General features: G+C 42.3%; 1 protein-coding gene across 1 annotated transcript in view; it reads right to left on the reverse strand.

Annotated features, from left to right (window-relative positions):
• The window catches only part of HERC3 (HECT and RLD domain containing E3 ubiquitin protein ligase 3), a 55,588-nt gene that overhangs the window by 29,069 nt on the left and 2,100 nt on the right, over nt 1–24,419 (reverse strand). Inside the window, exons 2-6 of the mRNA XM_018553571.1 lie at nt 14,443–14,706; nt 8,871–8,951; nt 2,422–2,643; nt 1,472–1,563; nt 1,260–1,390 (exon numbers count right to left, since the gene is read on the reverse strand). Of these exons, the coding sequence (XP_018409073.1) occupies nt 1,260–1,390; nt 1,472–1,563; nt 2,422–2,643; nt 8,871–8,951; nt 14,443–14,668 (752 nt within the window). The 5' untranslated portion in view covers nt 14,669–14,706. The remainder of the gene's footprint in view (nt 1–1,259; nt 1,391–1,471; nt 1,564–2,421; nt 2,644–8,870; nt 8,952–14,442; nt 14,707–24,419) is intronic.

The following is a 24,419-nucleotide window of genomic DNA, read 5'->3' on the forward strand; positions in this document are numbered from 1 at the left end:
CAGTGTGGTCCTGAAGTGGTTAAAGTGTTTGTAACCCTTATTAATGACATTGCATAAATGCATTCTTTAGCTCATAGCAAGTTTACTGAAGGGTTCTTTTCTTATGTAATTATAATGGTGATCAGAAAGTAACTGGTGATCCTGCCACTCAGCAGGTGTTCCCTCAGCATTCTGACCACGGCAAGCACAGAATGAGAATCGTGCTGCTGTGGTCAGTTTGTGTGCCGACCCACAGATTCCTGTACTCTTGTATATGCCCCCTGCCTAGCCTTGCTCGTTTGACGGAATCATGTTATAGAGAACTATAGAGGGCAGCAGAGCTGTAAGGACAGGGCCCACTGGATGGCACGTCCCCTCCCAGGCCTGCTTGTTTTGACTGACAGCAGCTCCTTTACGGAGTCGTGCTGTCTGTAGTTAAAAAAGCATCTGAAGAAAGCAGCAGCACTACTGTAGAACTAGAACCCACGTCCCTCCCGCAGTGTGTAGACAGTAATTGTAGTCATGTGACCGCTGGACAAAAAAAAAGAGAATCTTAGGGTATATAGGAGACCTTTTTTTTTTTATGAGTAATGTGGTGATTTAGAGCTTTGGTATTAAAATGATGTGATAACTTGCTGCTGCCCACACTTCACATATAATTTAAATGCTGAACTCTGTGGAAATATAAAAAGTTATTTTTGCAGTGGGACTCTCCTCTGCACTGCAAAGGTCAAATGCTCCTTTTGGTCTAGGGCAGGGATAGGCACTCCAGCTGTTGTGGAACTACAAGTTCCATGAGACACTGCCAGACTCTGGCAGCCCAGAGACAAAGGCATGATGGATTTAGAGGTTTCACCACAGCTGGAGTGCCAAGGTTGCCTCCCCCTGGTCTAAGGGGAAGGATAAAAAGCAGTTTTCCTTACCTTATCCCTTGCTCCCCCAGACAGCCAGTGCCCTTCTCTTCTATCTAAAGTTTCAGGTTGAGGATCAATGGAGCAGCAAAGAGAAGAGGCTTTTGGGGAACAGTCGAAGGATGAGGAGGAAGACTGTGACAGTGAGGGATAGGCTAAGTAATACTGTTTTTTTAAATTTCCCTTAGTTAAAAATGAGCATTTAACCGTTGAAGTGCAGGGGAGCCCCACTGCAAGGGTAACATTGGATTTTGTCCAGAATTCAGATTTAGGAAGGTGCGTCAGTGTGTGGCTCAAATGTGTCATCCACTGCTCTTTCTTTGGATATGCAATATTAGAAGACGACAGGGTTATGCTTTGTCAGCTCACCTGCCACATGCAATCTGAGATACCTCACTGCCCATCAGTTCCATTATATGCCTGGGATTGATCTCATTATGAAGAGAATCATGCCCCAGCTGCCCGCAGCCTCCAGATCCAAAGGTAAAAAGACCACCAGTCTGCAAGAAGCCAATGACACAAAATGAATGTAGAACAGCTTGTACAAGAACAAGACGAAAGCATTGGGTGGTATGCCTTACCTTTGTTAGGACAGCTGTATGCTCTTCCCCACAGCTGATGTATACAACTTTCTGCGAACGCAAAGCCTTTACATGGGATGGTGATTCACGGACTGCGAAGGGAATACAAATTACTTGACGCACGCTAAAAATACACATTATTCAGTGCTTATAATCTTTGTGTTCATTCCAATATATATTTAATCTCTTTTTTAACCTTTGTAACTATTTAATAGCATGCTAAGCTGCTTAAGTTTTTAAAGCTGAACTTCCAGGCAGACAGATTAATATACAGTTAGAAAAAAACACCTATGTGAATCGTGTTATCTGCCAACAGATTCTGCTCAGCCCCTTTTGTAATTCATACACCAGGAAGGGCGGCAGCACTTTCTCTGTTAATGTTAGAGAACATTGTCATCTGATTGGACACCTATTCTCTTATTGGGGACAGTGTAACATTACCTCAACCTGAACAACAGATAGCATCAAATAATAGGTCGCACTCAGCTAGATAAAATGTATGAGGAATACAGCAATTTCTGTTCTACAATATGATACCTTTTCATTGTATAAAAATGTCTTTGTTTATTTCTTATTTAAGATAAGTTAGAAGCCCTTCAACAGCTTTTTCATGGGCCAGACAGAACAGGAAGTGAGCGAACATCTCCTCAGTGAAGACACTGGTTCTATCTCTTCTTTTTAGTTATAAATAGTGTGGGAAACATTTTTGGTTGGGGCTGGGATATAATAAAAGGAGTGCATTACATTTATTGTGTAGAGGATGTTTGTTTTATCAGGAGCGCTGCTTTAGTTCATCATGGTTTTGTAGACCTATTACAGGCTACCGATTCCACCGCCACATATACCTTTAAAAGACATTTCCTTTATCATTTTATTAATAAGTGATACTGTTTGCGCTTCCCAAAATCCAAAAAAGTCTATTGGCTCTCACCATTAACAGAATACTTTACCTTTATCGTCATTCAGACCAAGCTGCCCTGAGCTGTTCTTTCCCCAGCCAAACACAGCTCCAGAAAGGGACAAGGCAAAACTGTGGAAGCCTCCTGCCGTCACTTGAGCCAGCGGTATTCCTTCCAAGGACTTCACTCGCTGTGGGCTAGACTGGGAGGTCAACCCCTCTCCAAGACCCAGCTGACCATGACTATTCTGTCCCCATGTAAACAACTGGCCATCTGGAACACAGAAGATAAATCCATCAAGCGCTGCGCAAACTATTGGCGCTATATGAATCCTGTATAATAATAATAATCATCATCAAATCAAACAAGATGACGGAGCATTTTCCTACAATGGTCAAGCTGGAGGTCCACAAGACAAAAAAAAACCAAAAAACTTGATTTAAACGGAGCAAATCAAGGTGGCTTAGTGACTGTCTATAGCAAGACAAAAAAAAAACCAAAACATTATTATATTGGAGAATGCAAAAAAAAAGAAAAAAAAAAAAAAGGACCAATGAACACTACTGCACAACAATAAGCTTACAATAAACTCTCATTTATATATTATTAAAAATATAACTTTATTATTCATACCCTAACCCTATACATTTTTAAAATTCGTGGTGGGACTCCGCTGCAAAAACTTGTAAATATTTCAATAAATCTTTACACACTTAATTATATTACCTAAATATATTATCTAATGTCTGTGTGTGTAACACATGCATTCTTCTTATAACCACTGCTGGGAGTCCACAATCATGAATTTTTGTTTAGGACTATGATTTATAAATATTGTTTCTTATGTTTAGTTTTTTTAACAAACACCTACAAGTTTTTTAAACACCTACTAGTTTTTTAACAAACACCTACCAATTTGTGCTACATAATATATCACTTTTTTTTATATATAGGTTTAGATAAAAAATGTTTTAGGGGGGACTACAAGTGGATTTGAAGGAATACGACTCTGTGGCACTTTATAATTAACTGTGTAAAAGTTTAGATATATTTACAAGTTTTTGCAACGAAGCCTGAGCCAGAAGTGGTGAAATCATTGTCACTTCTGGTTTCAGTAAGAACAGACACTGCAACTGTGCTGATCTCAGATGCAGCTTCAGTGTATGGCTCACCCTCTGCCGCCACTGCCAGGTATCCTGGGCACTGCTGTCCCCTGTGCAGGCCTGAGATACCTGGCAGCTGGGGATGCAGGGCACACGCTGAAGCTGCATACAAGTGATCAAGTGTCTCTAGAGCTACCCATACACTTGTATGATAAAGCCAACAGTCAGCTGCAGTGAACGGTACCATAGAACCAAAAAGGAGGAAAGGAAGCGCCACAACCGGGGTGAAGAAATATTGTGAACCAATCTGTGTAGCTTGTTTGATTGCTGGTGTAGTCAGATAGGCTTGACAGTGATGTAGAGGCGAGCAGGTGTGGTACTTCCCGGCTTAAGTGGTTGGGGGATCAGAGGGAAAGGTGGAGAACGGAGGAGAGGTGAGAAATCACAGGTGTGGTGTGTAAAGACTCACCACCCAAGCGGGAAAGTACAACACCTGCTCGCCTCTACATCACCGTCAAGCCTATCGGACCACACCAGCAATCAACCAAGCTACACCGATTGGTTCGCAATATTTCTTCCCCCTGGTCGTGGCGCTTCCTTTTCTCCCTTTTGTTCTACGGTCACACGTGTCAGACACCCTACCTGTACGATCAGGAAGCTGCACACCAATAACACCCTCTGCTCATAACCCCTCTTTTTTGTCCCCCCTCAAGATCATACCCCTTTAAAGCGCTGGAATTCTGGACTGCCCCTATAATTTTTCAGTGAACGGAACCAGCAACTGCAGCAGCGTGATCTTGGTATAAATCCTTTAAGACCACTCAGTTTATATATCGCTGTCCTGCAGTGGTAAAAAGCAGTAAGAGAAACGTATGATTTGCTGATGAGTTGTGATCATAAGCTGAAACAGATTACACACCCCAAGCCAGTCAATTTATTTGGTGAGAAAAAAATTAAAATAAAAAATCAGTCCCTTTCCCTAAAGAGAAGGGCACAATGGAACATCAGTTGAAAATACAATGCGATCAGGCCCTATATGTCCACTCTGCTACAAAACCTAACTGTAAAACAGAAGATGGTCTGGCTGCAATCTGTGCTTTGTTGTCACAGAAGATGGGACCATCTGACTTGCAACAGACGTTCAAATAGTTGCAATGCATGTAGATTTTGTGCAGAGTACTGGCTGAAAAAACGGTCAATGACAACCCCAATATACACTTAGAATATCTGCACTGTGTGCATCATTGATAGGATACCTTCATGCCATGTAATTTGCCACATAAATAGAGAGTCCCAGATTCCAATCTTTAAAGTGGATTATTGTTCTATGGATGGGCCCCTCCCACCAGCTTTGATATGCCTACATTATATATAAAAACAACATCAACAAAAAACAGAGGGGGGAATTTATCAAAACTGGAGCTCGTCTCATTTCCGGGCTAGAAGACATCCAGCCAGACGCCCGCTCCTTTTATTCATTGGATTTCAGTTTTTTCAAACGTGAAGGCTCAGCATCACATGTGGGCCGGTCTATGAATGCCCACTCCTCCAGTTTGACATCCACCCATAAGGCATTTCGATATTTGCATAACTCCTCGCAACAGCCAGCCCACTGCTGGCATCAGGGGTGAGGGGTCTCAACAGCAGTACTGAGGCAGAATGCTGTGATGTCTTCAGGAAGCTATGCACAGCACCCTGCTGGCCCCTCCCACCAGCTATGATATGCCTACATTGCATAGAGAACCACAGAGACAAAGGTATGTGATGAAAATGGAAAGGTTTTAATAAGATTTTCTTAGCACATTGATGAAGGGGGGAGTAGGGGGAAGGAGAATTCAGGGAAGGTTAAACATAAGCAGATTAACCTTCTGGTTTAAACATGAGAAACTGGTGTATAACAAACTAGGCACCATACCAAACTCAACCTTTTGGAGGACTTCAAAGATGCATACAGAAATCTAAACTCCAGACATAAGGAAATATTATTACTACAGTTATTTATATAGAGCTGACAATTTACGCAGCGCTTTATTGTTTTGGGTTTTGTTGTGGTCTATGCTCGGTTTGGAAGGCTTTGGAAGACTTTCAATTCCTGATTTGTAGACAAAACAGGAAATGAGTTGATATCTCCTCTTAAGGTGCCCATACACCTTACGATTATTGACGAAACTTTTCGTCCGATCGAATAGTGGTACGATTTTCGTACGGCAGCCCCATCCTGCCCCGATGATCGCAAGATTAGTTTAGCCGTAATTAAATGAAAAGCACCTGGACGAAATGCGGTAATTGATTTGCCGTATTTTCGTTAGCGCAGTGTAGATCGTACGACTTTTGACAGACGGAAATGCGAACAACCTTGCGAAAATCGTACGATCTAGCAAAGTTTGCAAACATGCTTGACCGTCAAAAGTCGTACGATTGTACAGTAATGTCGGTCAGGCACTGCAATGCACACATACGATTATCGGCCGAAAAGTTGATCGCATACAAATATCGTCCGATAATCGTAAGGTGTATGGGCACCTTTAGACTGTTGTCACTTTTGGAAGAACTCCCTCACCACTGGTTCTCTATTTTTCTGCTGTCCATGCTCTGTTTGGGAGACTTCCTTTCACTTCCTGTCCTGTAGACAAAACAGGAAAGGAGTTGAAATCTCCTCTTAGACAGCTGTCAATTCTGGAAGAACTCCATCACTGGTTCTTTTTTGCTGCCTATGTTCTGTTTGGGAGACTTTCTTTCACTTCCTGCCCTGTAGGCAAATCAGGGAATGAGTTGAAATCTCCTTTTAGGCAAACCAAGATGAATCTATCCATTAGGGACAACAACAATAAGAAAACCTGACAGGGTTTCTTACTGTACTCTAGCTATAAAAAAAAAGCAAGCAGTTGGCTGTAGATACACTTCTGCCTTTGTGAAGATGAACAGTGACTTAGAATTGCTAGTCATAACAAATAAAAGGTTTTGTAGTTAGTCATCTATTTGCAATCATCTGGAATGTAGCATTGTAGACAGACTCTGTGAATCTTTATAATGGTTACATGTGGTTGTCAGCACAGTGTTCGGTTGTGGTATGATTTTATGTAATATTGTCCTCTATGAACAGGTGCTCCCACACCCATTCCAGAAATGTATTAGCATTGCACAACAAAGGCTGTTCTTATGACATGAAATGAGGAATTAGTAATGGCTGCACTTGTTTTGATTGTCCCCTGAAATGGAATTCCCCCTTCCGCTCTACTTTCATTTTCACTGGCAGCCCATTGCTGATTTTCTAGGCCGTTTGTAAACACTTTGACTCCTTTTGTTCATGTCACTATTTGCCGAGCGTCATACTCCAATTCCTCTTTGCAAACTTCCCAAACAGATTTTTTTCCCCAGGGCAAGGTCTCAGATACACCAGCTTAAGCAATAAGTAGATCAAGTCAGATTAAATAGGTTTATAGTGGAAGAAATATTGCAGGGAGATCTTGTTACAGATGTGGTATTATTTTGCATCTTTCATTTTATTCCTCCCAGTGATTCAGCTATTTGTTTTATTCACTGGCTTTACAAGTTTAGCTGAATGTAGGATGACGCTGTCACCACGGGAACGCTACAAATAATACGAACATATAACCAGGAGGGGAAAAAAGGGGATTGTATGGAAGTATAAATCAAACAGGGGTTTTACAAAGAGGTTCAAAACATAACAAATCTTGAAAGGGAAATTTCAGCTTTTGCTATAGTGTAACCTTTTGCATTATCTGGAGCCTTAGCATCTAGCCACAGTTGGCTCTGCCTCGTGTGACTTTCTATATGTGTGACAGAATAATGTCATTGTCAGGCCATTGAACGAGCTCAGGACCCCAGTACTGTAAGGCCCCTTTCACACGGGCAGATCAGAAGAGGATCTATGCACGAATCCCACCCTGACCAGAGCAGTACGGAGTGGATGCCACTGCTGTGACATTTGTGTCCATACAGTTTTTTTCCACCATAACTGAAACTGCCAGACCCCATGTCATTCTATGGGGAATTGAATGTAAGCAGATACGTGTCCGATCTAGCACGATCAGGTCCGGCAAAATGGATCTCTGATCAGCTTGTTTTACCGGACCTGGCCAGAGGAGGGGGTAACCGCGTGTAAACGGACGGCCATCCATTTACACACGGCTGCCCATAGACTTACATTGGGCATCCGATCAGGTATTAAAAACTTGCAGGTGGACCTGACCATGTGAAAGGGGTCTAACGCATTAGTGAGCCACCCCACTAATGGATGGTTCTGGAGCATTATAGTATTAATCACTCAATCTTTCTCTTAATAATGAATCCATATAAAACAAATCTACATTGCCCTGCAAAGTATTTAATTCCATTTTTACCCAAGCACTTGCACTCATCATGTTTCTAAACAGCTGACTCAAACTCTCTTAGCTTATCTTCCCTGAAATTCCTGTCCAGTACAAGATCACAAGGGACAGAGCAGTCTCAAGCAGCTGTCCATCTACTAGCTTGAAGAAGGGACGAGGGAGGAGAGGGGAGCAGTGAGGGAGATGTAAAGGGGAGCAGGGGAGTGGTGCCTTGTTGGGAAGTTGCCTTGCTGTGTCTGTATGTTTGTGGAGACACACACAGCCTATTAGCACACAAGGGTGGCTCCATGGGACCCTGTAAGGGAAAGGAGCCACCCTTAGGCCCTGTTCACACCAGATCCATTGCAATCTGTTTTTCAAAAGATGTCAACAGATGCCAATAGATTGTAATCCAAAAAACTGAATGGGACCAGTTCACACCTTTGTGTTCCGTTGCAGTGCAATGGAAAAAAAAAAAAGTAGAGCATTCTCTACTTTTGTTCAGAGCAACAGAACTGAACATGTCAAAAAGAAGGAAATGCATAGCAACAGAAGTTAAGAAAAAATACATAGAAGTTTGTCCACTCAGGACATGTTAATTAAAAAAAAGGTTGGCAAAAAAACGCAATAGAACGGAAGTCAACGAAGGTTAACTTTGCAAGTAAATGGACCTCCGTTGACTTAAATTTTAAGTCAGAATTTGGTGTGAATGGGCCCTAAAACAGGATATGAGTGAGTTGCTGAGGACCAGCTGATTCTGCAGGAAAACAAAACTTTTAAACATCAAGAAGCAGCATTCATTGTAAGTGATGTCATCAGCATTTGAAATAGCTTAAAAGATTTTGACTTTAATATCAGTTCATAAATCCCCAAAATTACATTCATCATTTGCAAAATTAAGGGCAATGCCATGTGAGAGTTTTGGCACAAAAGCAGTTATGTTAACAAAATGACTATTTGGAAAAAGGTTGCTTTGCATATCTATACCTGGGCACTGGAATACACGCTTCAGTGGTGGAGTGTCCCAGCTGTCCATCGGAACCAGCACCCCATGAGAAGATCTGGCCTAGGTTATTGAGTGCCACACTATAGGATCGGCCACATGCAACATGGACTATACGTTCACTTGCCAATGCATTCACATGACCTAAGGAACACACAATTAGACACAATAACCGATGATGGAAAGAATGTTTTTTTCTTTTTGTCTGAATGTTCAGATATAACAAACAAAACATCTCTCATTAAAGAATATCTAAAACAAAAAAAAACAACAATTTCATATATTGCAGCTGACCAATCCCTAAATGTGCTGGCTGCACTAGTTTTCTTTTTTTTTAGACTTTTTTCCTTTATTTCACCTGATGATCTGGCCAGTAGATTCATTATTTTTCAACTTTCTTTAACAGACCAAGCTGCCCAGAAAAAAAAGTGTCAGATCGATGGTTGAGACAACCCATGTAACACTGACAAGGGAGCTTACAATGATCGACTTTAATTCATATATGCAAAATCTTTAACCCAAAAGGAAAGAAAAAACTTGCTATAACTGCTTAAAAAGCTGGAGTTCAGATTTGTTTGGTAGTCTAGTCTGTCTAAATCTGGTGAGTCTAACACTAATGCTACCCTCTCCACAGGGTGACAATGCTGCTGTTCGAGGGTGGCTCCATTACTCCTCCATTGAATGGAACCACCCTAAGACAGGAAGTGTGTTACTGGCTGGATCACCAGATTAAAAAAAAGCAAAAAAAAAAAAAAAAACAAATTGCAGCCACCACAGTTAAGGTTTCAATATACAGTGATACCTTGGTTCACGAACGCTTCTGTTCGCGAACAATTCGGTTCGTGAACAGGAAGTTTGCCAAAATTTTGCCTCCGTTCGCGAACTCTGCATCGGGTGACAAACACGACCATCTTCCCCGTTCTGACGCGTGGTCGTGGCTTACTCTAGTCGAGATCGCGGTCGAGGACAGACCTGTGCACACTTGCTGTGAAGTTTTTTGTGTGCTTTTTAGCACATTATTCAATCCATCATGGCTCCAAAGAAAGTGCAGAGCAAGCATGGTGGTAAAAAGAATGTGCAGAGCGATAATGAAGGTGACAAGAACGTGCAGAGCGGTAATGAAGGTAACCAGAAAGTGCAGAAAGGTTAGTGTTCACTCTCTTCATAGTGTACTGTACTTTGTTTCATATTTTTGTGGTTACATTTTTTTGTTTGCATATGGTTCAGAACGGATTAAACTCATTTACATTGAGCCCTATGGGAAAATTGGATTCTGCTCGCGACTAAAATCGGTTCGCGACCACGTTCATATTGGTCAGAACAGATTAACCCTATTTACATAGAACCTTATGGGGAAATGTGATTCGGTTCGCGACTAATTCAGTTTGCGACCGGAATCATGGGACCAATTAAGTTCGTGAACCGAGGTACCACTGTATTACATTTTTTGGGGGGAGCTTTAATAACGCTTTAAATGCCATTTTGATATCTATCAAAAATCTAAACCAGGAGTATGCAACCTACTTGATTTCAAGAAGCTCACATGTGGTCCAAATACTCCTCCAAAGAACTGCAAATTACAACTTTAATAATACGTACAGAAAAGATGGACATAAAATAGATGTAAAAAAATGGCAACAATATTACTTAGTTATATGTGCAACATATCAACAAATATTTAATTACTGCACATTAGTGGTGTTAATATGCTAAACAGGCTACCAAGATTAGTAGTGAAGCGCAATCAATTCTGAAACCTTATTTTCTATACCACCTTTCCAGTAGTTACAGAAGGTAAACAAAACATATCTACTTGAATGTATGCGTGTCTCAAGGTACTTTTTAGGCATCACTGTCCTATTGCTGGCACTCCTGGTGTTTGCCTACCCAACATGGCGGTTTTGTCGTAAGACAAATAGCTCTGTTATTGATTTTTGGTTTCATTTCCTGAATTCCAGGTGGCTGGTGTAAGCTCAGCTACTAGATATTAGATAAACAGGAATGTATTATGGAAGCAAGAAGATAAGGCGTTCCATGTAAAAAGCACCTTCTTTTCTTGCACTTACTGTTTATTGGTGTTAGAGGAGAATTACTAACCCACGGTTCTCGATGATTATTCAGATACTGGGTGGATTTTTAACAAAGATTTGACTTGTGGAGCAACTAGTACAAGAATCACAGCTATAAACAGACTACACTTCCAGAACTACAAATTCCAGGAAGAGTCACGAGGCTCCATTTCCAGGCTTTCTTGATAAGTAGATTACCCCCTTTGTCTCATATCTTCATATAACAACATAAGTCACTATGCAAAGTCTGTTTCAAACAGCATTATCTGATAAGCAGAAAACACAAGGGTCATGCTATTGCAATAAAAGACACAAGCATATTCAAATGAATAGCTACAAGGCTGAAACTCAAAATTATTGGGTATGCAAAGCACAGGCGTGAGACATGCTATTACGAATTATTGCAGCATGAATATATTGGAAAATGTCCCCAAATAAAAAGACTCTGTATTTTTGGCTATAAGACAATCAATCAAATAAATAAATAGCCTGCATATTAAGTGCCTGCACCTACATTCTTTGAGATCCTACCACCCCTATCAGCCAGCTAGGATTGCCAATTCCTACACAAACTATGACTTAGTCCCCATTCACACTAGGTCGTTTGTAGCTTGTATTTTTTAGCACGGAAAAGCTCTGCACAAGCCTGTGAACCATGAGCCTCTTATTGGGGAGATCAGCACAATCTGACCCTTTTTCCCTAATTGCGCTGATCTGCCCCCCAAAAAAGCTTATGTACCTTTTTCCCAGTGATTGGCTTTTCCAGCGACAGGCTTATTTCTCATTGTAACGCTGTGCTGAGACGTGAACGGGAACTATAGAAATCAATGTGATTTATTGTGCGGAGCTTTTCCGTGCTGAAAATACAAGCTACAAACGCCCTGGTGTGAACGGGGACTAAATAAGAATGTGTATTTGGATAAGGTTTCCCCTGCTGAGTCCGAATCTCTCTACTTCAATGTGGTGTGACCGGGGCACATAGAAAACATTTGTTCTCTATGTGCCCTTGGGAGACCCGCGTTGCTCAGATGCAGAGAAAACCATGTCTACAGCCATAGTGTAAATGAGCCTTTAGACTTGGCACACGTTTTGCTTTGATGCACTTGAAATGTATTTTGCTGATTAAAACTGAAGTTTAAGTTGGACTTTAACAGATGTCATATGCAGATCAAAGGTTCTCCCTTTAATCCTTTGTACATAGGAATGAAACTGAATAAATACAATGTAACAGTTACTTTGTTACAATGTATTTCTCAAAGACAATTGCACAATAACTGCATGTGTCATTTTGCACAGAAGTGGCTACAGGCGCTATTGTAACACAAAGCAAGTCTTGGCTGCCATTTTCAGTGGTGGTGGGAAACACGTAGGGGGGCTTAGGAATGTTTTTTAGGGCGCATCTCCAATACCCATGGTCCATGATGCTTTCATTTAGGTGCAGTTCTGTAGACTAAGTCCAATTTCAGAAAATCCAGTTTACGATCAGGTGCCTAGAAATTAGCAGCATATTGAAGATGGGTTCATACTAAGGCTTTGTATATGAGTGTATAGCTTCAGAATGTGAAGTTTAATACTGCGTACAGATTAGGGATGCACAATAGTATTGGTGCAGGTACCGAGTATTTGGGCGAGTACTCGTACTCCCCCAAATGCTCCGATACTTTCCCCCGATACTGGAACATCCGGTCAGCGGAAGATTTTCTATGACTGGCAGTCCCGTAGGGGAACATGGAGCCAGGTTCCTGTGCGATCCGGAAGCTGGGCTGCAAATAATGACCCGCCTCCCTGATTGGTCGAGAAGCCGGCTCGGTGTTGATTGGCCGGGAAGCCGGCTTCCCGCCACCGAGCCAGCTGAATAGCCGGCTCAATGATGATTGGCTGGGAAGACGGTTTCCTGGCCAAGCACAATCAAGCCGGCCAAACAACGTGGACCCAACTTCTCGTGCAATCTGATTGCCCGGGAAGCCGGCTCCATGCGAGCGGAAGCAACGGTACTCTGCATCGACGAGTGCCAAAGGCAAATTATTGGCACTCGATACCGAAAAACCGTTATCGGTTCATCCCTAACACAGATATTTACTCAGTCCAAGCCTCCTAATCATAATAGGGTTAAGGAAGACCGTTACTTTAATTAGACACAGAAGCAAATCAGTGAAAATGATCAAAGGGTTATTAAACCCTCCTGTGTTTTCGCATATATCTACTGCTAGCGAGCAGTAGATATATGCAAAAAGTGTAAAAAAAAAAACAAAACGCTTTAAACTTACCTGTGTCTTCCCAGTGCGTTCCCGTTGAAAATGTGAAAATTCTCGGGCGGGCGCATGCGCAGTTCACATTTTCGGCCAGGAGACGAGGAGAGACACAAGGTAAGTCTATGGATGCGTGCACCCGCATGCAGACACCGTGGGACAGGAAGTGCCAGCAAGGACAGAGGAGTCAGCGCTGGATCGGAGACCCGCAGCAGCGCTGGAGGGACAGATGAAAACATCAGGAAAGAAGAGGAAGATCGGATTAAGAAACATCATTTAAGGTAAATTAACATTGGAGGAGGGGAAGAAATCTTTGACTTTAATGTCACTTTAAGTAGTGTAAATAGTACTCTCCTGAATGGCCACAGTTTCCTGATTCACTATCCTGATGCAGTCTATGTCTGGGACCTGTGGCCTCTACGTGTCTTTAGGTGTTTGAGAACCTCCCAGGCTATATGGGACTGGCAATTAATTTTGAAGGTACATAACAGTTGGCTGTAAATCCCAAAAGTAAACAACACTGGGACATTTGGCTATGGATCAGGGGAACAGAACCAAATGAGTACTATTATACCTTCAACTTTCTTTGCCTAACCCTAACATTGGGTTTACCTCTCCTAACAATATTAGCAGTGACTACCTGCTCTGTGTTCTCAGCTCTGTTAAGTTTGGCTGACAGTCACAGTGGGTGGATGGCGTAGGCACAGACTGTTAAGGTGCTAAAAACAGTTACTATACATAGCAGGAGTTCTCCGTGGATTACCCTTATTAATAATGCCATTTCCATTACTCCATAGAGACCCACCTAAAGACTGCTCCTCCCACCAACTAGGGTGAGTAGTCTAAGAGCTAGAGCCAGGCATTAATGTGTCCTGTATCTGCAGCCAGAAAGGGCCAAAGATGGTCGGCAACCTCCACCAATGTATGCCTAAATAAAAATAATCCCACTCACACGCCAAACACCCTTGGGCAGTGGGTAGAAGGAGACAGACCCAAGAAACCATTTTATGCTGCATGCTCTGCCACCCAGTAAGAAAAAAAAACCCATTGGGGATCTGTTGGAGGGAGCACTTTTTACCTGCGCATTTCCTGAGCCTAGTAGGTGGTAGGAGCAGTTTTTTGAAAAAATTAATATATATTTGATACGTTGATAAGTTTTAGATTTCATCACCATCTAAACTGAAAACCTTGAAGGTTATTTTTTTAAGCTTCTTTCTAGCCAATGACTCTCAAAAACAAATTCTAGCAAACAAAAATGTAAATACATTTGATTACAATACAGGTTTGATTTGAATTACATTAATAAATGGACAATACCTGGCTCCTTATCATGCTGATCATGTCCGAGCTGGCCAGCACTGTTCCTACCGCAGCTATAAACTCGACCATCATCTAGCAGGAAGACAGAATGATGCTCCCCACATGCCACCTGTTGGACACACTTGGCCAGAGAAAAAGTGGAAGCCACGGGCTCTAGGATAAAACTTATGGACCCATGATGTATTCCAAGTTGTCCAAAATCAGAATGCCCCCAGCATAACATGGCTCGGCCTCTCAGCAAGTCATAAAGGCCCTGTATACCTGGAAAATAGAAAAATGCAAAATAAAATTGTTAAACCAGCATATCAGGCAGCAATTCAGATTCCAGATCTATGCCCCTTTAACAGCAAGGGCCACCTTACCATGTAGCTAAAGAGGGATGCAGCAACAGCAAAAGTAGAGTATATAAAAACCCAGTCTGAAATAGACATTAACATGGTAACATCATTTCAAAAATAATTTTCAATCTATAGCTTTCATTAGAATAAATACCTTAAAGAATAACCCCAGGGATTAACCAGCGTGCATTTTTGGTTGCTGGGCCCCCAGTGCGTCCCTGCACCTTATCAGGAAAACCAAATTAACCCTTGCGGTGGGGTTACCTCCACACTGCAAAGATTAACTGCTCGCTTTGGTCTAGGGGCTGGATTAAAGAAGATCTATTTACCTGTCTGCCAGGTAGACTGGTCCCTGCAGCCTCTTCTTCCTGGGCTGCCCACTGTCTAAGACCTGCTGATGTCATCACATCTAATACAGGTCCATTCACCTGCATTAGGTGTGAGGACGCCAAGGGACATGCCACAGGTGGAGAGAAGTGAGCGCTGAAATCCGCAAACCCGAGGATCAGATGAGTATATGTTCTGTATTCCAGCTCCTAGACCAAAACCAGCAGTTAACTTCTACAGTGGGGCTGCAAGGGATAATTTCTGGAGTTCTTCTTTAAAAGGAAAACTATGAGTCGAGTGAAAAATCACTCATCCTTATAGACCGAGCCGATATGTGACAATGAAACTGTCACACGTTGGCTCAACAGATCGGGAAGTGAGAGAACACATACCGTCACTCGCTCACTTCTCAATCATCACTCCCAACTGTCCACCTTTGTATTCTTACGATGGAGACCACAACATTTTTGTTGTGCCTCTAAAAAAATATAATATCTGCAGGCCATTTCACTGGTTAGGTGATCATTGAATTTCAGGATCAAAACCAAAATGTCTTAAAAAGGGTTACAATATAAATATATAGGTAAAAAGAATAAAAAGGACAGAGTGACACCCCTTTTATAATTTTATGCTGCACATAATAAAGTAATTGGCAATGGCTTCAAATAAAACGGGGTGTGACCCGTGTAGAGGAAGCTCTAGTGGCTACACCTCTTTTTATAGCTGCAGAAGGAAGCCAAAGACTACATTTCAAAATGATTACTACCACATGCTTACACCTTTAGTCCAGCAGCCTTTTATATATGTATATATTAATGGAAGAGTTCATCGTTAAAGCAGAACTGCAAAATGTGCAAAAATGAACCCGTGCAGTGGGGCTGCAAGCGTTTATGGCTTGTTTTTCTCTAGGGGCCAGAATACAAATATACTCCCCCAATCCTTGGTCCTGCGGCAGTCAGCGCTCACCTCTCTCCTCCGTTCTGGCTGTAGTATGTCTCTCAGCATCCCCAGGTGAATGGGCTTTGCAGTAGTCGTGATGATATCACGGGCCCGTTGACAACGAAACCCGGGGGGAAAAGAAGCCATGGGGACAGATCTAGCAGCCAGGTGGGTTTGAGGATCAGGTAGGTATATTTTCTTTAATCCACCCCCTTGACCAAAACGAGCAGTTAACTCTTGAAGTGTGGGGGTTTCTACACATCCTGAAGTTCTGCTTTAAGTTTCATTCTATGTACAAAGAAGTTTTTCTTCATGGGGCAAAAGAAATAAAGAACGGGACCTTTCTCAACCAAAAGCGAACTAAAGCCTTCCATGTACCTGTCTGCAATCAAAGCAACTTGTTTATTTGTGTACAATAACCGATTCTGAATCTGGGGTTAAAGTAGTATTGAACGCTCAAACTTTTTTCAATAATCAAACAAATATACATCATCAAGCAAAGAATTTCTCTCGGCTCAGCTTCCTACCCAGTACAAAATCAGGAGGGACAGAGAAGACTCCAGCCGCTGTTCATCTACTAGCTTAGAGAAGGAAGGAAGAGGGGAGCAGAGGAATTACTTGCCTTGCTGTGCCTGTGTGTTTGTGGAGACACACACAGCTTACTAGCACACACAAGGGTGGCTACATAGGACCCTGCTAGTGAAAGGAACCTACCCTAAAACAAGATTTCAGAGCCAATGGTCAGGGGACCAACTGATTCTACAGGAAGCTAAATCAAGGAGCAGCATCCATTTTAAGTGATTTCATCAGCATTTCAATAAAACAGCTGATATTAAATTTGACTTTAATTTCACTTTAATATATCTTGCGGTTTTGCTCATTATCTGTTCCAAATGAAGGTAAAAGATTCTTTCTTGTGGAATAAGATGCAGAAGTGCTGAAGCTTTGTCTATGAGAAGGGTCTCTAACAGAAGCATTTCGATCTTGCTTGCCAGTTCTACTTTAACGAAAACGAGTTGCGTTGCTAAAAACGCCACGTGAACAGGAGATAGTTATCATTTGTTACTGACTGTTACACAAGTAAAACAACTAAATATCGTACACTAGAGGAAGTTGTGTTTGTTCACAGCAACAAAGAATGTAAGAGGTAATGTGTCACTGTGAGGGGAATCCCAGCAAGGAACGCATTCCAATCATTGGAGCACTTCACCGTATTTGGTGTCTAATCTAAAACTAGGTTGTGGGTGAACACAACAAAGTACTCATCTAAAAACACAGGAAGGGACGCAAAGCCTGATTTTTCTTTACCTTGTTGTGTAAAATGTTGCAGTCTCTTTTCAGCATTGGGCTCATGTAAGTCTACCTCACCACTGATGGAACCCCTAAAACTCAACCTATAGAGTCGTACCCTCACTACCAAGCCACTATACGTTGTTCTGTCACCAATGCATTGCCAGCGATTGAGTTCCAGGAACATGTCCAACAGCAATGGAGCAAATTCCACTAGTGATTGCAGAAGTCAGAGTCCACTTTACAGATGTCACCAGAACAGGAACAGAGAGGAAATCTTCCGTTTGCAGATACCTGCTCTGGTCGCCTCACTTTGTAGAGATTTCCTCTCACTTGCTGTTGTGTTTCTGGGATAGGCAGTGAAGAGAAATTTCCCAATAAGATACAAAGACAAAAAAAAGAAATAAAAATAACAGTTTTTATCTATTATCTCAGGGGTAGCAATACTCCGGCCCTGCAGCTGTGGTGAAACTACAAATCCCATGATGCATCTCTGTCCGGGAGTCATGTCTGTGAGAATCTTGCAATGCCTCATAAGATTTGTAGTTTCACCACAGCTGGAGGGCTGGAGTTTGGCTACCCCTGTATTACCTACTCTAACCAAAAGGTAAAAACTGCACCACTGCTACTATAATGCTGTACAATTCCCAGGTTATAGGGAACCATAGGGTACAAGAGTGATGTTCATCGAAGCTCACCTACTCAGACCCGCTTGTCTAATGGGGTGAAGTGTCAAACAGTGTGCGCTGCTGGGACAGCCCTGTGGCACCCGACATGGTCTGTGTTATGTGCCAAAAGATGCAAAGCACAGAAGACTATTCCCACTTCTGCCAGTGAGCACAATGTGGCAGGCCACCCAACTGACCAGATCTGATTGGGTAAACGTAGGAGAAGCTTATTTTTGGTCAACCAAAAACTTTTCACAGCACTGCGTAAGATGCATTACCTTTAATGTGAGCCTGTACTTTGTTTGTGTAGGGTAAAGCAACAGGTTCCCTATAGCTCACCACAAGCTGCACACAGAGTTGCCAATGGACAATGAATTATTATCTTCATCATCATCATCAGCCTCTGGCTAATGAGCCAGGGGCTGACCCAGAAAGCTCCTTTCACCAAGCCCAACAGTTGTGATGAGGTTTTGCTGTGATTGTGCTTTTATCTCATTGTCCTGTAGTCCTTTAGAAAGTCCTGGTGGTTTTGAGCGGTGATGTTTGTTTAAGAACATTGATTGCTTTCAAGGTAACCTTTTTAAGCTGCACAGTTGAAGGGCTGCTCTCCCGTACTGAAAATGCTTTCTGTGTTTCACTGCACACGGTGAGCTTAACAGTGTGCATTAGAAGCTTCAGCAAGTCAGACAGAGCCCATGTCATTTCCTGGCTGGAGGATGTCCAGCATCATCTAGCGCACTTCTCCCCAGCCTGACTGTCCCTGGCACACCACTTCAGTTCTTTCATTAATAGAAGCTCAGGACCACATGTGGACATTACCTAGGGCAGTGTGCTGCATATGCAGTCCTCCTCCTAGAAGTTATTTATTCATCCCCTGCCTTCCCCCTAGGGGTCCTACATCCCCCCCCCCCCAAAAAAAACAACAACCCACAATTCAGATATACAGATCTTTCACCACCATAGCAGTTATTCACAGTTTCAGCATCCCACAGCAGTCACACATATTTAGGCTCCTCACCCACACGTAGTCATATAAACATACCCCCAATTGGTCATACATAACTATTAACTATACACCATGTGATTCCAATCATAAAATAAAGTTTATTTCTCTGTTTATATTTTTGTTATGGATATGTTTTTCCTTTGATCTATATTATTCGGCTCCTTACCACTGGTGTGTCACTCGGCTTGTTGAGCTTTTGAAGAGTGAGCAAAATACAAGCTCTTATGCATCCAGCACTCATCTAACAAAAACCTTAAGCTGACCATATACTTGTAGGTTTTCTCATTCAGAAATGGGAAAAAACACTTGATTCCCCCATCCACACTGCACAAAGTGGATGCTACTCCATGCTATCTCTGACAGCCAGAACCTGGTGCTGTCAGAATACCTAAATAGTGAATTCACCCGTCAAAAAAAGTTGGTGTCAAAAATTGACATTCGTTAAAAGGAGAGGTACTGAAAGGCCATCCAGAGCGTTTCTCTACAGCCACCAAAGTCACCATAACTTAAGCACAGGCTCTCTTTAGGTACCTGCACATACCTTTCAGTAGCTTCTTAAACGTCATGAGAGCTCGAGGTGCATTTCATTGCAAATCTTTACTTTTGCAGAAAAAGTCAAGAGCTGCCCCACCCTACTGGATCTTAAACACGATGCACAGACTTGATGTCAGATGAGATGCTGCAGGAGGTGGAAATTGGTGGTCAACATTTGACTTTCTCGTTTAAAGTAAAGATTTGTAAATCAGAGCACTCTTGGGTTCAGGGTTCCTGGGGTGCTCCAGAAGCTACTGCAAGGTACATTCAGGAGTCGGAGGGTGGCTGCATACTCCTTTAGTGACACTATGGTGCTGTATAAACACAAAAGGTTTACTTTAATACAGACCAAAACTCCAATATCAACATCACCTATCTTATACATCTCACTGTGCTTGTTAACCAAAAAGTAATAGCGGGCCAATGCAATGTTTCTTTAGCTCTGGATAGCCGTGAGGGCTCCTTCTGGGAAGCAATGTTGTTGGTGGCAGAAGCAATCATTGGCTGCCTCTGCAGTGATCAGCCAATCAGTATCCCCACTGCTGCATCCAGATCAGGTACCCATTGGTCACATTCGTAGTCAACAATTAGTTCTGTTTATTTTCCAAGTAATGTGACAGACTTGCATATCATTTACAATAACCAGGTAGGGTTTATTTACTAAGCTGGGGGATTCAAGGAAGAAAAGGTAAAGCACATGTAGAAATCTGCAACAAACACTAGACCAGCATCTGTTCTGCATGCTGACTCTGTGTAGCTTTTAAATCTCTCCACCGCTTTCAATAAGACAGTTAGAAGAGCATGGATGATGTGCAACATGCAGTAACCTAGTTTTCAGACGTCAGATCGAAGGAATCTGAAATCTGATTGGTACTTTACCTTACAGAATAAGCTAGTACATGGTTATTTGTATGAATGTTACATTCTCTTGCATCTTTGGTACTCGTTTTTATTTCTCTTTCATCTATGTACTGGGAAGCTGGATCACACACACCGGGGTTTAACATAGCTTTAGGGCAAGATATCTTCAGCAGAAGTCCCTCTTCTATCCAACTTCCAGAAAGGCTGCACTGCCATATCCCTAATGTACAGTAATTACAAACTACTTTAAGAAAATATTACATCAGAGTTCCCAAGAGACCATAAAGATGGCAGGTAACCACCAGCCAGTGCCCAGGTAAAATAAAAATGGGACCATGCATGCAATTCACCATGTATGCATATTAACCTGACGCCCCAGCTGAGCTAACCTACAATAAATCTTAAAAATGCATTCAAGTATCCTAACTATTAACAAAAATGTATCTTATTTGTGTATCACTCAGCTGTAAATCCTCAAATCATCTCTGAATTGGGGCTGACACTGTCCTTCCTTCTGGAGGGTGGCCACTTTTGTTCCCCATGGTCCCTGTGTGTGTTGTAAAGTAGCCACCGCTCCAAGCTTGCTCATGAACTACAATGTCAAAACAAGTTAGTAGAAGTGCACCAAAATGGAGTTTTCAGGCTGAAAATGAAATCGAAATTTGTCAGGCCGAAACCGGAAAATAGGATTTTTGTTCTAACCTTTTAAAAAATGATTTCATATTTTAGTTTACGTTACTGTCGGGGGCTTTGTGGAAACATCAGGGGTCTAAACACCACGGGTTGATAAGCCACGCTCCAAAGCTGGCCATATACCAGTAGAATTTTGTTCAAAAAAAGTTGTTTTCGGAATGTTCATTCGACTTTCTAATACATTGCCTGTCCAAAAAAAAAAAGTCACACACTAAAACTTTGTTGGATCGACATTAGCTTTGATTACAGCACACATTTCGTTTCGATAAGCTTGTGCAATATTACAACATTTATTTCCGTCCAGAGTTGCATTAGTTTTTCACCAAGATCTTGTAGTGATGATGAGAGAGTCGGGCCACTGTGTAAAATCTTCTCCAGCACATGATGGACTTGATGGACGTATGTCTTTATTCAACCCCAAATACTATGTAACTATGTAACATCCCAAAGATTCTCAGTGGGTTTAAGGTGTGGACTCTGTGGTGGCCAATCCATGTGTGAGAATGATGTCTCATGCTCCCTGAACCACTCTTTCACAATCTGATGAATACTGGCATTGTCATCTTGGAATATGCCAGTGCAAAGAGGGAAGAAAAAGTCCATTGACGGAAGAACCTGATTATTCAGTATATTCAGGTAGGCAACTGACCTCATTTTTGGGCACATAACGTTGGATAACACTAACCTATTATTCAGTGGAAGGTTTTTACCTATTTGCCAAGCTAAATCCAGGGGGTGACTTTTGATTTCAAGCACAGGGATGAAAAGTTGAAACGGGATGTAAAATTTTTCTCGAACAAAATTCTAACAGTGAACGCAGTTTTCGATTGTGAAACTTAATTAATTCCAAAATCAAATGTTAAAAATGTTTTCAATCCCAAAAAATTTCAAATGACATTAAAAGGAGAACTATGGGGTAAGTGGTTTTCCCCATAGTTCTCTTAAGGGTCATGGGCTGACATATACTAGCGTCCTCCTGTGACTCAATGCTTAGTATATTGCGAGCTACAGCTCGCGCTATACCGAGACCGCCGCAGCCGGGATGAATCCCGACATTACTGTCGAGATCCACCCAGCAACAGGAGTGACAGCGGGCTCTGCCAATCTAGAGGCAGAGCCGCTGCACCCTCCCCCTCCGTTTCTCCAGTCAGCGCTGGGGGATCGGAGAGGGGAAGGGGGAAAGCGTTGTAGAACATTCATTCACACTGAACACTGGAACTTTACCCACCAATTTAAAGTCTCCCAGAACAGTTACTTTCATGGCAGGTCTGGCAGACATAGGCAGAGGCATTATGGGGTTAGTAGTTTCACCGCAGCTGGAGGGCCACGGTTGCCTTCCCCTGTTTTGAGGCATGCCAACTGTTATGGTTAGCAGTGTGCTTGTTTCAGCACTCCATTGAACTTTCAAGTAGAGATGAGCCTGGTCTTGGTTTGAACCCACTTCATCAAAGCCTACAAAAAACTGTAACCTCCCTTTCCTCAACCCCACAGTCCAATCAGTTGGAAGAGGTGCATTTCCCACCACACAACTTTACGTCACAAAGGGGTGAAACTGCCACCACTGATTGGGTCAGGAAGAGGGTGTGGTGCTTACAGTTTTGAGTAGGTCCCCACACTGAACTGATTTCCTGCATTGGGGTTCAGGTACCTTTCTCCAGCGCTGCCGTGTATGCCCACAGTTAGAATGGCCGCTGGTGTTCTGTCCCCACCTTCTCCGTCACACTCAGCACTCACGGCGGAAGTAAATGTGGATGCAGAACGCTAAGTTAGCAGTGCTGAGAGCTGGCTTGAAGCACAGCGTTCAGCGGCTGTTTGCTAACTCAGCACTGAACACGCCTCTGGTGTCATTGCTGATCACACGTGCAACACCATGGTAACTGCAATCCAAATAGAGGCTAAGATGGTACCTTATTTGGCTGTAAGGGATAGGAGGGTGTAGTTCTGCCTTAACCTTGCAGCAAAGCACTAGGGATATGCAACTGTATGTGTTCCTAGCTCTCCAGCCCGATTTCAAATGGGAAAACACCTTTGCGTCCACTGACGTACATAGTACGTCATTGGCAGTGGGCCCATTTAAGCAGAAGACGCCGGGACTCTGTTTACCTTTTTAAAGCCGGCTGTTGGCTTTACAGCAGAAGCAATTCTATTGGCTCAGCTGATACCAGATTGCTTCTACGGGCCAGTAAAGTCCCCCCCCCGCCCCCCGGTCGGGTGCCGACGGGAAGCTTTTCACCGATCTCCCCCCACGCTCTATGGGGCTGGGAGCGACTAGTATTACATCACTTCCAGTCCCTGAACTGCCATTGCACGGCTACTGAAGCCGTGCAATAAGCTATTGAAGTGCGATCTGTAATTCAATAGCATATTTCAAGTGGAAAGGTGACACCAGGGGTCTTTTGGATGCCTAGTGTCACCTTAAAAAGAGTACTTGTCACTACCAAACTGCTATAAATAAAATAAATAGTAACTAAAATAAATGTAGAAATAAAAAAAACTTTTTTTTTTTAAAGTTCCCTGACACCGGAACGCATACCCGCATAAACAGCCGTCAGGTGCACCTACGTACAAAAACAACGATCGCGCTACCCATGTTGGGCATTGCCACGCACACCAGAGTGAGAGCAATATTTCTAGGGCCAATATTTACGTGTATCCCTAAACTGATGACCTGTAGGGGCTTTTAACCTGTGTGTCTATGGACTTTTTGGGATACTGAATTTTGTCAACGTTTCATGAACGCATACAATTTTTAATCTGGGCATGCTGGGTATCTAATCACTCGTTATAAAACGTATCATTTATAATTTTTTTTAAATGGGTATTATATTGTATTTTGTGGCACTAAGTTTAACGTAAGTGCATTTTTCAGAAGATTTTTGGGTTTGAGTTGCGTTATTATCGCGTGCAAGAGTCTTGAAATTATAGTGCAAACTAAAAATTTGCAACTGCCAACATTTTATTCTACATGGTCTCGGCTTTCAGAAAATATATAATGTTTGAGGTTTTGAATTAATTTTCAGGACCAAAATGTGGATTATATCATGAATGCAAAAAACTGAAAAAAATAAAATAAAAAAAGGCCATGGCAGCGAAAGGGTTAAACTACTGCCCAGCATATAGCCAGGCAAATACAGTATAGGATTTTCCCATGCTCCTCAGCGCCATCTAGGGGCTCTAGGCTGGAGAAAGTTTTCTGGAAAAAAACCTGACGGTCATTGTCAAATTAAAGAAGAACGCCTGGCAACATTTTTATTAACCCATGCAGTGAGGCTACCCCAGCACTGCAAGGGTTAAGTGCCTTTTTTCCCCATCTTGGGA

The sequence above is a fragment of the Nanorana parkeri genome, unplaced genomic scaffold (genome assembly GCF_000935625.1).
Source record: "Nanorana parkeri isolate BGI_ZX_2015 unplaced genomic scaffold, ASM93562v1 scaffold124, whole genome shotgun sequence".
Taxonomy (NCBI): domain Eukaryota; kingdom Metazoa; phylum Chordata; class Amphibia; order Anura; family Dicroglossidae; genus Nanorana; species Nanorana parkeri.